Source organism: Trichosurus vulpecula, chromosome 7 (assembly GCF_011100635.1).
Source record: "Trichosurus vulpecula isolate mTriVul1 chromosome 7, mTriVul1.pri, whole genome shotgun sequence".
Taxonomy (NCBI): domain Eukaryota; kingdom Metazoa; phylum Chordata; class Mammalia; order Diprotodontia; family Phalangeridae; genus Trichosurus; species Trichosurus vulpecula.
In genome coordinates this window covers 106015125-106030097 of record NC_050579.1, presented here as the reverse complement: position 1 = coordinate 106030097, position 14973 = coordinate 106015125, and the positions used below count along the sequence as shown (strand labels likewise).

Here is a 14973-nt window from a genome sequence, read left to right as displayed (position 1 = left end):
AATCAGATGAGCCTGTTTCAAAACCTGGCTATCTCTTATTACCTTTCTCAAACTAAACTGCTAAGCATTCAAATTCTGTTGCAGAGAGTGCAACTCTGATGGGCTGGCCACATAGTTCAAATGCCAAACATACGCTTTTACGGAGAATTCACATGAGGCAAGCCCTCACATGATAGTCAGAAAAAAATGTTACAAGGACACTCTCAAGGTTTCTCTTAACTGTGGATTTAATTGTGTGACATGTGAGACATTGGCCCAGGACCATCCAGCATGGCGTGCCCTCATCAGAGAAGGTCCTGTGTTCTATGAGCAAAGCAGAATTGAAGCAGCTCAAAAGAAATGTGAGATACACAGATTTAGAGAATCCACCCTAAATGTTCACGTGAATTACTTGTGCCCAACCTGTGGGCTCATATTGGTCTGATCAGCCACAGTCAGGTACACAGTACTTTGACTCCAATATGATGATGTCATTTTGGTCCTCTTTCAGAAGGAAGGACCACGACTGCCATAACCTCTTATTAGCTAACTGTTATCTTTGAACCTGAGGTGCTCTTTTGTAAAGGGAGAATGATATAGTTTACATTGTCTACTGTGTTTACAGGCTATCCCAAAAGTGTTGGCATCCTATTGTATTTGGTTACCTGTCAAGTATATGACCACTGTAACTATTTACATTTGAGTTACTAATACAGTTATCCCTTCCACGTCATTGTGGGTTTAGGGATGTGATGCACCCATGATCTATAAAATCTGGGTAAAATTTTTTGGCCTTCCCTTTGTACCAGAGTAGATGTCTGATTTTTTTCTTTTATGAGGTGTTTACAGTACCTCGTTGTAAAATTTGGGTTAAGTATTTTTCTCTCTCATCTGCTGGCCTTTGCCTATCGTCTGCAGCTTCTGCATACTCCCAAAAAATTCCCATGTAATTTCTTATGCCGACCCATGACATATTGAAGCCACAAGTAGGGAAAGTCAAGATATGGAAGGGATAACTGTATTATTAAACATTGATTTGCAGATCAGTTTTAAGTGCAAATTAACTAAGCAAATTACTTAGCCTCTCTTGCAGTTTCCTCATCTTTAAAATGAGGATAATAATTGCAGGTACATTTGTAAAGATCAAATGAAATATTATGGAAAGCTAAAATGAGATATAAATGTTAGCCCTTCTCCAGGCTAAAGATTCCCTTGCTCCTTCAGTCAATCTTCATTTGTTATCTTGAGGCCTGTCATCAGGCATACATATGAAACATTTGGACAATAAGACAGAATGTATGTATTTACATTATAACTTACTCTATAGTTACACTATATGTAAGGTATACAGCCTATCTCTGATTATGCTAGCTTAACATCTGTCCTGTTAGGATGTCTCATTGTGACCTTGGATTCTAAAAAGCTGTACCCAAAGTGTCTATGTCCTGGTTGGTCCTCCCAATCTAGAAAGCTTTTGTGAATGTGGCTGATGATAGATATATCAGCTGTCTAAGAAACAGCTTGGCTTTCAGAACTCCCCATCAGACTAGCCACACAGTGATAATATTTTTTCATCTACCTTTTTAGGCATAACCTATTAATCTCATTTTTGTAACCTCCCTTACTCTTTCCACCTCTAATATGGAACATAAATATAACCCCTCTCTTCTTCCTCTCATCTCATACCCTTCTGTTGAAGTCTTACCCTTCCTTCTAAACATCATTCAGGTGTTACCTGTATGAGACCTTCCCTCATCCTCCCTCCCCAGATGAAGTCACTTCATCATTACACTTTTCATAGCACTTTGTTCAGACCCCTCCCTCGTACTTATCTCACTCTTTCATTTACTTAACTTACCCTCCTTTATATCGTAATTACTTGTTCAGTTGTCTTTTCTCTTTGATGTTACTGCCTTATTTGATAGCAGGATTTTTTTTTGAGGGGGGAAGGCAGGGCAGTTGGAGTTAAGTGACTTGCCCAAAGTCACACAGGTAGTAAGTGTGTCAACTGTCTGAGGCCGGATTTGAATTCAGGTCCTCCTGACTCCAGGGCCAGTGTTCTACTCACTGTGCCACCTAGCTGCCCCTTGACAGCAGGATTTCTGCTTTTCCTATGATATATGTGCTGTTTCTATCCCCAGCACCTAGTATAGTGCCTTTCTCAGAGTAGGTAAATGTTTGAGTAGATTTGAAAGCTATAAAATGTAAAAGCAACCTGGCATCCGACTGGGTTTCTGTGATAGCTACCATCAGAGTTACAGGCTAGCCCATGAAGCTCTCACACAGGTAATAGTGACACTCAGTCATCAGATTTGAGGTCCTCCTGTGAGAAAAACTGTAAGCCCTCAGTAGCCCCTGCCTCACAGGGTGGTCATAGCATAGACCGTGGCTCACAAAGCATCAGTCACTCATGTTTCCCCAAGATGAAGAGAGATGTAGCCACTACTTAGAGCATAGTACCTGGCTTGTACCACTGCCGGTATTCTGTTACATAACAAAAGAGCTACATATGTGTGTGTGTGTATAAGTGAAACTTAAACCTGATTGAATGTGTTTAACCCCAAGAGAGCCACTTCTCTCCTTTTTTATTATTTGTGGCCTTAGCTGCCTTCCCCAAAGGAAACCTTCAAAACCTACAAATTAAACATCCAGCATATTAAAGGGCATTACGACAGATAGCTTTGAAGATATGGTTTTCCTCTGCCATGGACTCTTTAGGTTTTGCTTTTTTAAAAAAAAATTATAAATTATAGCCTTATTGTTAGAATTGACTAGAGACACCACAATGGCTGGGGCGGGGGGTTGGGGGTGGTATAGAGCAACTGAATAAACTGCATCACAATTTATAATTCTTCTTAGCTGGACATTTTAAAGTGTCTTCCAGGTTGGTTTAACAGATGTCCTGTTTTACAAGGGCATCAAAGATATATAGTAATTTTTGGTGTTCAGTCATTTTTCAGTCCTGTTTGATGCTTTGTGACCCCATTTGGGGTTTTCTTGGCAAAGATACTGGAGTGGTTTGCCCTTTCTTTCTCCAGCTCATTTTACAGATAAGGAAACTAAGGCAAACAGGGTTAAGTAACTTGCCTGGGATGACACAACTAGTTCTGAGTATCTGAGGCCAGATTTGAACTTGGGAAAAGAAGTCTTCCTGATTCCTGATCCAACACTCTTAACCACTGCACCACCTAGCTGCCTTGTGTGTAGTAATATGATTGTTTGGTTTCTGACAGATCATTAGTGGAAAAATTAGTTGTTATGAATCATTACTAACATTTTGTTTCATCTATCTCTCCCCTGCCATGAAGTAATGCTTATTTCATTCAGTAGTTTAAAAATTGAAGGTACAACTATTTAAATACTCTTCAGTGGTCTTAAATTCACTTGCATTTTTAAGAAATGTTATTATTGAATTTTACAACAATGAGTTATTTCTCTAAGAAACCATAGTACAAATAACCTCAATGGTGAACAGATTAAACTTTAGACTTTCTCGTTCAGTCAGGATCATCTGTATTTTATCAGCTCCACATCTCATGGTATTTACACCTACACATCTCTTTATTTTCTTTGCCTGACAAAATGAAAAGCACTGAGAATTGTTCAGGGAAATATGCCAACAGAATCTTAAGGGCTCTTGAGTTTTACATATTTTCCCAGTTACTTTAACAAGAAGGAATTTGGTTTGAGAGCTAGACCCATATTGTAGCACACGCGTGCATGCGTGCATGCGTGCGTGCGTGCGTGCGTGCGTGTGTGTGTGTGTGTGTGTGTGTATTAGGAGCTGCACCTGTGATTTACTGATAGGGAACCTCCTAGGTTAGCCCCTTTGTAACTCACAATTTTAGAGAGTTACCTGAGAAGGCATGTGTTTTGTCTAGGTCCTCTTAGCCGGGGGCCTGCCTCAGCTTGGGAACAACCTCTTGATCCCCATGTGTCTCCACCTTCTTTTCTCTCATCTTGCATGTGTGTTTACATCTCGCATCTTGCATGTGTGTGCGCACACACACTGCTCATGTGCACATGTAGGGTGGGGGGGTGTGAGAGAGAAAAGGGGGAGATACATATATCTGTGGGCTAGTTGATAAATAGGATATTATGGGATATAAATAGCATTTAATTTATCACATATGCATATAAATATATATATATAGTGAGATGAGGGGAAAGGAGGGGAGGATTCTGTACAGACACACACATACATGCATACATACAATGGGTGTGTATAGATATGAATAGAAGTGTATCGATTTACATATACTTGCACTATATATGTGATATATATAGTATGCATTAGTATATACATGCATGCATTGTGTACGTGGTAGATATGTGTGTGTGAGTATTTATACCATACATAATGTCCATTGCATGTAATGACATATTTACTCATGATGATTGCATTAACAGAAGAACTTCACTTAGGTTTCTTTCTAATAGCCAGGATTTATATGGAGCTTTAAGGTTTACAGAACACTTAAGAACCAATATTATCTTCCCTTTTTTTTCCTCACAACCCTGAAAGACAGATGTTATTCCCATTTTCCCCATGGGGAAACTGAGGCAAACCAGTTAAGGTCAAGGTTACACATTGAGTTAAGTGGCAGAATTTGAACTTCCTAACTCCTGGCCCAGTGCTCTATCCACTCTGCCACCTACTTAGGTTTTTGTTTTGTTTTGTTTAACACCAATCAGTGGGGGCTTTTCCCAGTTAGATAATTAAACCCTCATTATTCTACTCTTCCCCCCCTTAAATTGCTGCCAAATAACTGATTTGACTAAACTTTTTGGTTTTTTAGTCATTTGTTTTGGTATTTGTACTGATCCTGCCCTGAGAGCTCTCTTTGTAGCTTTCCTGTAGCTATTCTCTGTTGAGTTTTATTTCTGTCAGGCCACTTGGCTTTCTGTTGTCTGCAGAGTACAACAGCTGTGTTTAGATAATAGACCTACTCCCAGGAATCTTTGAACTTTTTATACTTAGATTGAACTTCTGAGTGTTAGAAGAGAAATGCAAATGTAAAGGGCACTGAATGCTAGGGCCTTTATGGAGACTGTACAGGTGGTTGGTTTTCTTCCTTAAAGACCAGTTCTTGAGAGAATGCCTGGTGATGTAAACTTAATTCATCCTAAAAGAAAGTTTCCTGAGTGTCTGTGATTTAATGGAAAATTGCTTTGGAAGGATCTGCTCTGGCTCATGTCAAATTGAGTATAATATAAAATATTGAAAATTTGTAATTAATTTAGACAGCCGATTTGAACTTTTATTAGGCCTTGTAAAAAAGTATATAGCAAGAATTCTCTGAATAAGTAAATAAATAAATGGGACTCTTTACTTTGTTTAAAGGGTTACCAAAACAACTCCCTCAATTTTTAGTTTTAGGTGTCTCTTAGAAAATTAATTAATTTATACGAATAGGATTAGCAAAAAGACTAATAGCATCTTTAGGATGTATTTGTTTAAACAGTGACCATGTACCATTTGAACAAAGTATTAGAAAGAGGATATTGGGGATCTGCTTTAATGAACTGTTAAGAATACTTTATAATTAACATTCTACTTGTTTTTTTCAAATACTTCAAAGTATTTAATAAGTTCAGTATCTCCTTTCCCCTGCTGTCTTACACATTAATTTGAGCAGAACCCTGTTTTCTTGGAAACAGTAAAGTAAAATTGAGTCTAAGAACTATGCTAATTCCAAATTAGAGTATGACCACTGTGTTTTGGTTTTTAGGTTGTCCACAACAAGACATTGTTACATCTTGGGAACTGATCAGGAAATGAAAGATGATATCCTAAATTACCTTTTATTTGTTTTGGTTTTTGGCGAGGCAGTGGAGTTAAGAGACTTGCCCAGGGTCACACCGCTAGTACATATCAAGTGTCTGAGGCAGATTTGAACTCAGATCCTCCTGACTCCAGTGCACTGGCTCTGCCTCTTAGGTTTTAAATAAATGCTTTGTTGCTATGTGAGCTTAGGCAAGTAATTCTCTCAGCCTCAGTTTCCTCATCTGTAAACGTTGAACGAAGAGCCTTCTAGCTCTAAAGCTGTGATCCTATGATACTTTAAAGTTAGACTTTCTTCTGTGCTTTAGGGACTTGCAGTTTTATCAGTATGGGCATTTTCTACATCCCCACAAAAACCACTTCTTAACTTTGAGGTGTGCTATGGCATCACACGGCCAGTCTGATGGGGAGTTCTGAAAGCCAGGCTGCTTGTTGGACAACAGACACAGTCTGTCACCAATCACCTTCTCAGAGGCTTTCTACATTGATAGGGCCAACCAGGATATATAGCTATCCAAGGTCACAATGAGGCATCCCAACAGGATAGACCCTGAGCTAGCATGATCAAGAGTTCCTTAGTTAACCTGATTTGTACAATATAATAATATTGATCATTATTTTATGTAATATGTCTTATAATAACCTGGTTTGTAACTAAACTAAAGTAAGGATGAAAGGATTAAATATAAACTCCTCATTTGTAAAAAATCAAACTAGATTTTGATACTAAATATTCATGTAAAGAATGAGCAGATATTTATTTTTCAGTACATTTCCTGATGATGATGAACATCATTCATCATTTCACTTAATATAAGGCATTTTTGTTTTTGCTACTTTCATACTTTTGCTGAATTGTAATAACAATGGCAAAAAAAATAGCCCCAAAAAACCTGGGAAGTAATATGTTTCTAATTAAGAATTGTCTTTTTTAGTCCAAGTTTTGAGGAGGTCACTAACTAGGCGTGTCCCTTTTTGGCTCCCTTAGGCAAGTATACTAATATTTCCTTGGGAATGAAAAATGTAATGCTTAATGCCGCATAGCTGAAATAAAGCACATATTCCACTTGCAGACCTCACAAATATGAACTCAAGAATTTTAAACTCCACCATCTTTTCCTTTATGTGTTTTTGCAAGAAGGCTGTGAATGAGCAGGAATTCAGAATTCCTTGGGTCACTCCTGGAAGGGCAGGCAACAAGGAAGACAGAAGAACTGTGATTTGATTATCCTTCTGGTTGCAGGTGTTGACATGATTCCAGAATTTGCCACATAAACAGATGTGGATGTGGATATTTTGTCAACATCCTTAGTTTTGAAATTCTTCAGAATTCTCAGGAGCACTCGGATAGTTTCATTGGCCAAATGACTGTTGCCAGTGGATTCTCTGGGGTGAAAGAAAGCCTATTTGCTATGGTGGTCTGTGAGTCTTTAGCTCATCAGTATAATGGGGCTTACCCAGAGGTGGAGCAGTAGGCAGCCAGTTCCCCAAAGTCTCTTCCTCTGTCTGCTGATTACAGACACAGTTTGGAATTCAGTTTAAAATTCTTAGGCTTCATGTTATCATTCCAATGGATGTTTAAATGGTATTGTCTTAAAAACAATCTGTCAATTCCCTATTCTTTTCTTTCTAGCAACTATCTAGCAAGAGTTGGCCATTCCTAAATTCAAGCCTGTAAGAAGTAGTTCTTTCATTCTCTGTTAATCTATTCATTAGCCAAAAACACAGGGCTTTGTGTACCTCAGAGTTTGTATTAATCTTGCCAATCTTATCTGAAATTACCTTGGTTTAGATATATCTTCATTTATTTATAAGCAACCATTTTATTCAGTGCCTACTAAGTCACAAAACACTTTCCAACAATGAGTTCATTCATTCATTCAGCTAAGATAATTAGGGCACAGTCCGACCCAAGTGGCTCTTAGAGACTTTAAGGTGGATTGCATAGACACATATATACAATAACTATTGAGAGAAATTATTATTTCTATCTTATATTAATAACCAGTTACTATTGAGGAGATTTTTTCCCCTTCCTATTTTCTCATTCTCTTTTAGGTCAAATCAACTCCTCAAGAATAGGGTTGATAATGAGATTGGATTTAACATTTTCCTCTTGTGGACCCCACCCAACTTGGGAAATCCATTGTGTTCTACTCAGGCTTGGGTGGGTGGTAGATCCTTTGTCTGGATTGAGGACTGGCAGTGGTCTGGAATTACGAATGACAAAATCAAAGTCAAGTCCCCCAGCCCTTCATTAGAATAGGTCTGCCTCTCATTATAATATTCATTAATTGTTAACCAGAGTTGGTTGCAGTCTGTTGAGAATATCTATTCTTCCAACCAATTGTAAGCATCAGTAGGCCTCCGGGATCTGTCTTTCGTTTACAAAATACAGCTATATGGCCATCCTTTTATTAATTATTCACTAGCTATAACTGATAAAATGATTACCCAGAAATTCTCTCTCAAACTCTTCATTTGTCACATTATACAATAATGTGAGTAATCTTTCAGAATCATTTCAGCTGTGTTCTCTGTCAATAGTAATAATAAGCAGTTACTAACATTTATATAGTGCTTTAAGGTTTTACAAATACTTTATATATGGTATCTCATTTGATCTGTCAGAATCTCAGGAACCCAGGAATCACCTGAGTCTTCATCCTTCTTCGTCATCCCCTTTCTATTTCTCAGGTCCCAAGGCTTATACGTAATAGAAGTTATTAATAGAATATACCAGTCAGAGTACTCTAATGTGACATGTCTTTTGGCATTTATTATCCTTTGCTTCTGCATCTTGTCATTCATTCATTCAACAAATAAGTTACATGTGAAGTGCCAGGGTATACGCTGTATAACCAAAAAATGTCCCGGTTTTATCTAAGAAGACTGAGTGGTGTGGGCAGGTTTAAATGATGTGGCAGCTTTCGTTTGGTTGCTGGGTAAATGGTAAAGATCTCGCAAATATAAATACATAAGTATTTTAAGATGTCTGTCTTTAGCAAGTTCAATGAATAGTGAAGTCTGGGAAGAGAAAAAAGTATTTCATGCATTAAACTGAGAATGCTCTTTTAACTCCTGTTTATAAACTTCATCTTAGGAACAGTTACTTGTTGCTGATTGCATTAAAAAAACTGTAAAAGTGATGAGTAAAGAGGGCATTGTTAGATTGATCCTTAGAAGATCAAATTTCAGTGGTCCTAGCAGAGTCCAAGAAATGAGTACCTGGAATGATGTGTCCTCTGCCAGCATTGGATCCCACCTGGTTATGGTTACTTTGAGTTAATTGAGTATTTGTGTTTGTTTTTGTATAAGGATCACCCCTACGCCACTGGGAGAAGGCAAAAGCACAGTCACCGTTGGGCTTGTTCAAGCACTGACTGCACACCTGCACATTAATTCCTTTGCTTGTCTGAGGCAGCCTTCACAAGGACCTACTTTTGGTGTTAAAGGTATTTTATCCTATAAATACATGCAGCATCTCATCTTCTCTTCACTTGAGAAACAGATGGCTTTTTCTTCTTGATAATAATGAAAAGTGACAAATTTCATACTGTGCTATATTTAATTCCAGGCCGTATGCATTTTAAACACATGAATGTAATAGTGAAATTCATAAGAAAATACCATGTGGTTCTTTTGCCTATTGTAGCTAATGTACTTGAGTGCTGCACTTATATGGGCTATAAATACTTCTTGTCCTGCCTTGTTTTAGTGTGGATTTCTGAATATCTTTGATCACTTCATCTCTTGCCTTTTTAAGAGGCAGCTAGGTAACACAGTGGGTGAAAAGCTGAGCCTGGAGTCAGGAAAACCTAAATTCACATCAGACCTTAGACACTATCTATGTGACCCTGGGCAAGTCACTTATTTTCTATTTGCCTCAGTTTCCTCAACTGTAAAATGGAGATAATATTACCAACCTGACAAATAAGGTAATATTTGTACAGTGCTCAGCACAGTGCCAGGTTAAGTTTGTAACTCATTTACTTTAACATCATGTACAGTTCCATTCATCAGGGTGATAAATAATTTTTGATAATAATCCTATGCCAGCTATTATAGGATTTGTTAAAATTTTTACTGCATTATACAGGTGGAGCTGCAGGTGGTGGATATGCTCAGGTCATCCCCATGGAAGAGGTAAGAGCACAAAGGGAGACCACATTGTGTATTGGTGCCTTAACATTTTCCCCTTCCTCATTACCTCCAGGGGCATCTAGGTGGTGCAGTGGATAGAGCAGTGGGCCTGGAGTCAGGAAGACCTGAGATCTTGCCACAGACACTTACTACTTGTGTGACCCTGGGCAAATCGCTTAATCTTGTTTGCCTTAGTTTCTTCATCTGTAGAATGAGCCAGAGAAGGAAATCCCAAATGAGATCGTGAAGAGTCAGACAGGACTGAAACAACTGAACAATTACAATAGTTCTCCTTACACTCCTCTCTTTTGTCAAAATTATTAGTGCATATTTTTCCTGCCCTTTGGGAAGTAAATTACTCTCTAATCCAAAAATAATTGAGTCCCCAAAAATGATGAACAGGTGGACTTCAGAAAAACCTGGAAAGACTTATACAAACTTATGCTGAATGAAGTGAGCAGAACTAGGAGAATATTGTACACAGTAACAGCCACAGTGTGCGAGGACTGATTTTGACAGACTTACTCTATCTCAGCAATGTAAAGAGCTAAAATATTTCCAGTGGACTCATGATAGAAAATTCCATCCATATCCAGAGACAGAAATATGGAGTCAGGATGCAGAGTGAAGCAGACTATTTTCTTTTTTTGTTTTGTTTTGTTTTTTCTTTATCATGGTTTCTCCCATTCATTCTAATTCTTCTATGCAACATGACTAATGTGAAAATGGGTTTAATAGGAATGTATGTGTAGAGCCCTTATCAGATTGCATGCCATCTTGCAGAGGGAGGGGTAGAAAAGTTGAAACTTATGGAAATGAATGCTGAAAACTAAAAATTAATTAATTGGGAGGGAAAGTAAATGTGAATGTAAAAAAAAAATTAACAGTGAATTAGAAAACAATGAATTGAAAATGACTTAGGCCATGGTATCACTTACTTCAAATTCAAACTCCCTTAGAACTTTTTTTAATGAAAGTATAATAGCTTAGAATAAGAAAAATAAAATTTCTACATTTTAAATCAGTGTCTTAGTTTGTCAGTATTCCCTTATTTGGAGTATGAAGCTAAAGTGTAAAGACAAGTGTACCTAAAAATTCCTTTTTTTCTTTTTTCACATGGGGGGTAAATATGCATTTATTCCTTCTTATAAATTTATATTTATAATTTCAGATACATAAATACATAAATTTTATATAATGTATAAATATATAAATATTAATTAAATATAATAATCTATTGATACATAAAATGTAATATGTACATTTATTAACTTCAATTCGTTTTTGCTTATTCAGCTTTAAGAATTTGTAATTACAGAAATGCCTTGAACACTGTCTGGAACAGCAGAAAAATATTTTTTTCATCTCTTTTATAGTTCAATCTTCACTTGACTGGTGATATTCATGCTATTACTGCTGCTAATAATTTGCTGGCTGCTGCTATTGATGCCCGGATTTTACATGAAAGTACTCAGGCAGATAAGGTGAGGGAGACCATTTGTTTTCATCTTCACTTACCGTCTGGTTCTCTAATCATTTCTTGAAAGAATAAAGATTTATTTGTGTAGGTATATATGGATCTTTTTAGAGCCAAGTGTTTTTTGAGGGTTTTGTGAGCTTTTTCTCTCTTACATAAGAGAAATTGAGGAGATGCCCATCAAGAGGGGAATTTCTGAACAAGTTGTGTTATATGATTGTCTTGGGATACTTTTGTGCTGTAAGAAATGAGGAGCAGAAAGGTTTTAGAACTGATGCAGTTCAGTGAAGTGAGCAGAACCAGGAGAACATTGTACATAGTAACAGAAATATTGTAACAGTGATTAATTATAAAAGGCTCAGCTACTGTAATCAGTACAATAATTTAGGGTGACTAAGTGATACAGCGTATAGAACACTAGATCTGGAATCAAAAAAGACATGAATTCAAATCAAGGCTTAGATACTTACTTTGTGACCCTGGGCAAGTCACAGCACCTCTGTCCGCTTCGGTTTCTGCAACTATAAAATGGGGATAATAATACTTACCTTTCAAAGTTGCTGTGTGAGGATCAAATGATATAATATTAGTAAAGTGCTTTGCAAACCTATATAAAAGCACCATATAGATGCACCCCACATCATCATCATCATCATCGGTCTTTCCTAAAGAGCCCATGTGGCATAATAAATAGACAACTGACTTTGTACTCAGGAAGACCTAGCAGGTCAAGTAGTAACTATTAGATATGTGACCAGCAGACAAATTACTGAACTTCTGAGTATACCAGACAATTTTCCAGGATTATAAATTGCAAGTAAGTTGTAGTTCTGTATCATTGCAGAGGAATTCTACCTTCGGAGTTCCCCATACTAATAAAATCACAGGCCTAGACTAGAAAAAAAACAAAAACCAAACCAACAACTTTTTCCCCCCCCAATACAGGCCAGCCCCTTTAGTTCCTGAATTTAGCAGCAATGCTACATTGGAAGTACAGTTGAGCAGCAGAGTGTTCTATGTAGGTCCCACAATATAAGCAAATCATACTGCTCTCATTGTATATAAGAAATCACACATTATGGAAATATGGGAAGAGAGTAAGCATTTATTAGGCACCTACTAAGTGCCAGACACTGTGCTAAGCACTTTATAAATAACATCTCGGAGCTCATGAAATCTAAGATGACTATTTCAACATTGCCGTGTGTAAATATATCACCATGAACTATTTGTAGAGAGTCCAGAAAGGAAGATGGGTTTTCCTCAACATTTCTACGTGGATTTTGGCATCTTCTCTATCGATCATTTAAGACTTGGTGTGGTATTTGTGAGAAATAGAGAACACAAACCCAGACAGACATTAATTTGAGAATTTTTAGGATCTCTGTTAAGAAATTGTTTATATGAATTGATATTACTGTTATTCAAATTTAGCAGAATTTTCTTGAAAAATTGAATTGAAGCTCATCTTGTTTGTGTTAGGCCAAAGGGTTTTAGTGGATTCTGACCTAAATCTCAAGTAGCAAAGTATATCATGCTGCTATAAATGATCCAAGTTTATAAAATGTCCTTAAACTTTTTTTGATTTTGTTGTTTCGATTGATTCTCAGGCGCTGTTTAATCGATTGGTGCCATTAGTCAATGGTGTGAGAGAGTTTTCAGGCATTCAGCTCAAACGCTTGAAAGTAAGTGTCCGGTTTGCGTTTCTAAGTGGGGGAAATGTAGAAAACATACTGCAGAAAAATAAAATGAAAACCTTTTAAAGCACATTAGTGATTGTTTTACACTCAGTTTGGTCTCTGTATTCAGAAGCTTAGTTGAAGATAACATGTATTTAATATATACTCTGAAGTTCTTCAAAAGTGAGTCAACAAAAACAGGAGATTCAGAATTTTAGTCTACTTGGCCTCTCCTCTAAAGATTAGAATTTTTGTGATTTTCATTGGTACTATCATCTCAGTTTTCTGTGTAAAAATACTGAAAAGTCATTATTTTGTATATAGACAGGTGGCTAGGTGGCACAGTGGCTAGAATATGGGCCTGGAGACAGGAGGGCCTGAGTTCAAATCCAGCTTAAGATACTAGCTGTGTGACCCTGGGCAAGTCACTTACCCCTGTTTGCCTCAGTTTCCCTATCTGTAAAATGAGCTGGAGAAGGAAATGACAAACCATTCTAGTATCTTGGCTGAGAAAATCCCAATAGGGGACATGACTGAACAACAACAAAATGAGGAAGTATGGGACCACTAGCTGAGATCAGGAAAGAATTTGATGCAGAAGATGGCATTTGAATTTAGCTTTGAAGAATTAGCAGTAATGCCTTGCAAATGCTTTTTTAATTGTTTCCAGAGTCTTGTAGTCTGGGTACACATTAATTATCATGTTGATTTGCCCTAGTTCTCTAGCAGAGAAAAAATATAACTATGATTGTCATTTTGTAGCCCTTAGGTGGCAAAGGATGGTGTAAAAGCTTTACTGCCCTGATTGCAAACTAAAATTGTGTAATTTTTATGTTCTTGTTTAAACTACTTCTGTTATTACTGAGTGTACTCCTGGTATAAACAGGATTAACATGTAAATATATCCTAGCTCTGTCTTTTAAAATGCTGTGCCAAAACCCAGCCCTGAACACAGACTAGTCAAGAGGCCTCATGGGGCGAGTGGGACTTGGGAGGATGGGAACCCCCTGTAAGTTATGGACAAGGAAGAATTCATTCCTGACCCCGTCAGTATAGGCTGAGCAGCATCATGTCAGGTGGATGTGATTTTTTAAGAGGCCCATGCATTCACAGATTTAGAGATAGAAAAGAATTTAGGGATCACTGAGGGCCACACAGCTAGTAAAAATCTGAGAAATTATTCAAACCCAGGGTCTAGCCCTTTGTCCACAACACCATACTACCCTCTCTTGCCCACATTAGAAATATGATTAAAGCTATGGGAAGTTTCTTACAGTTTAGGACTCTAAATAATTCAGCTAATTGGGAAATAGTGGTTTGTATACTATTCCTCTTTACTTCATATTACATATAATTTATGTTTTCTTTTGCCTAACATTAACTTTCAGGCTTTTATCCTTCTCTACTCTTTTTCTCATTATAGACCATGTCTTAGAAGTAATGTTTCACTGGGATATTATGCAGGTCTAAAAAAATGTTAAAAGTTTTTTTTTTAATTAGAAACTGCCTAGGGAATAGTATAGACATAGGTTTCACTTGAAATAATGGTTATAAATGGCGATGTTTGGGGTTGAATGTCGAGTCTAATGATGTAGTGTTGATTATGCTGTCAGAATTTTTTCTCTCCCCTAAACATAGTGGTCATGTAAAGTAACACTTTGAGATTTGTGGGGACAAAATCTAAAACCAAGAGAAAAAGTTACCTGACATGTATTTGGTAAGTTTCAGTGCATTGTCTTATTTTTCTTTTCTGTAGAAATTAGGAATAAATAAGACTGATCCCAGCACACTGACGGAAGAGGAAATGACCAGATTTGCACGGCTTGACATTGACCCATCTACCATCACGTGGCAAAGAGGTAGTCACATTTATATTTTCGGGAACTACAAAACACTTCCCTCACCATAGT

The 14973-nt window shown here is 37.3% G+C and overlaps 1 protein-coding gene across 1 annotated transcript in view; it reads left to right on the top strand.

Moving 5' to 3' along the window:
* Positions 1-14973, top strand: part of MTHFD1L (methylenetetrahydrofolate dehydrogenase (NADP+ dependent) 1 like) — a 193368-nt gene that overhangs the window by 55257 nt on the left and 123138 nt on the right. The window contains exons 12-16 of the mRNA XM_036769181.1: positions 9083-9219; positions 9864-9910; positions 11284-11391; positions 12995-13069; positions 14820-14922. Of these exons, the coding sequence (XP_036625076.1) occupies positions 9083-9219; positions 9864-9910; positions 11284-11391; positions 12995-13069; positions 14820-14922 (470 nt within the window). The remainder of the gene's footprint in view (positions 1-9082; positions 9220-9863; positions 9911-11283; positions 11392-12994; positions 13070-14819; positions 14923-14973) is intronic.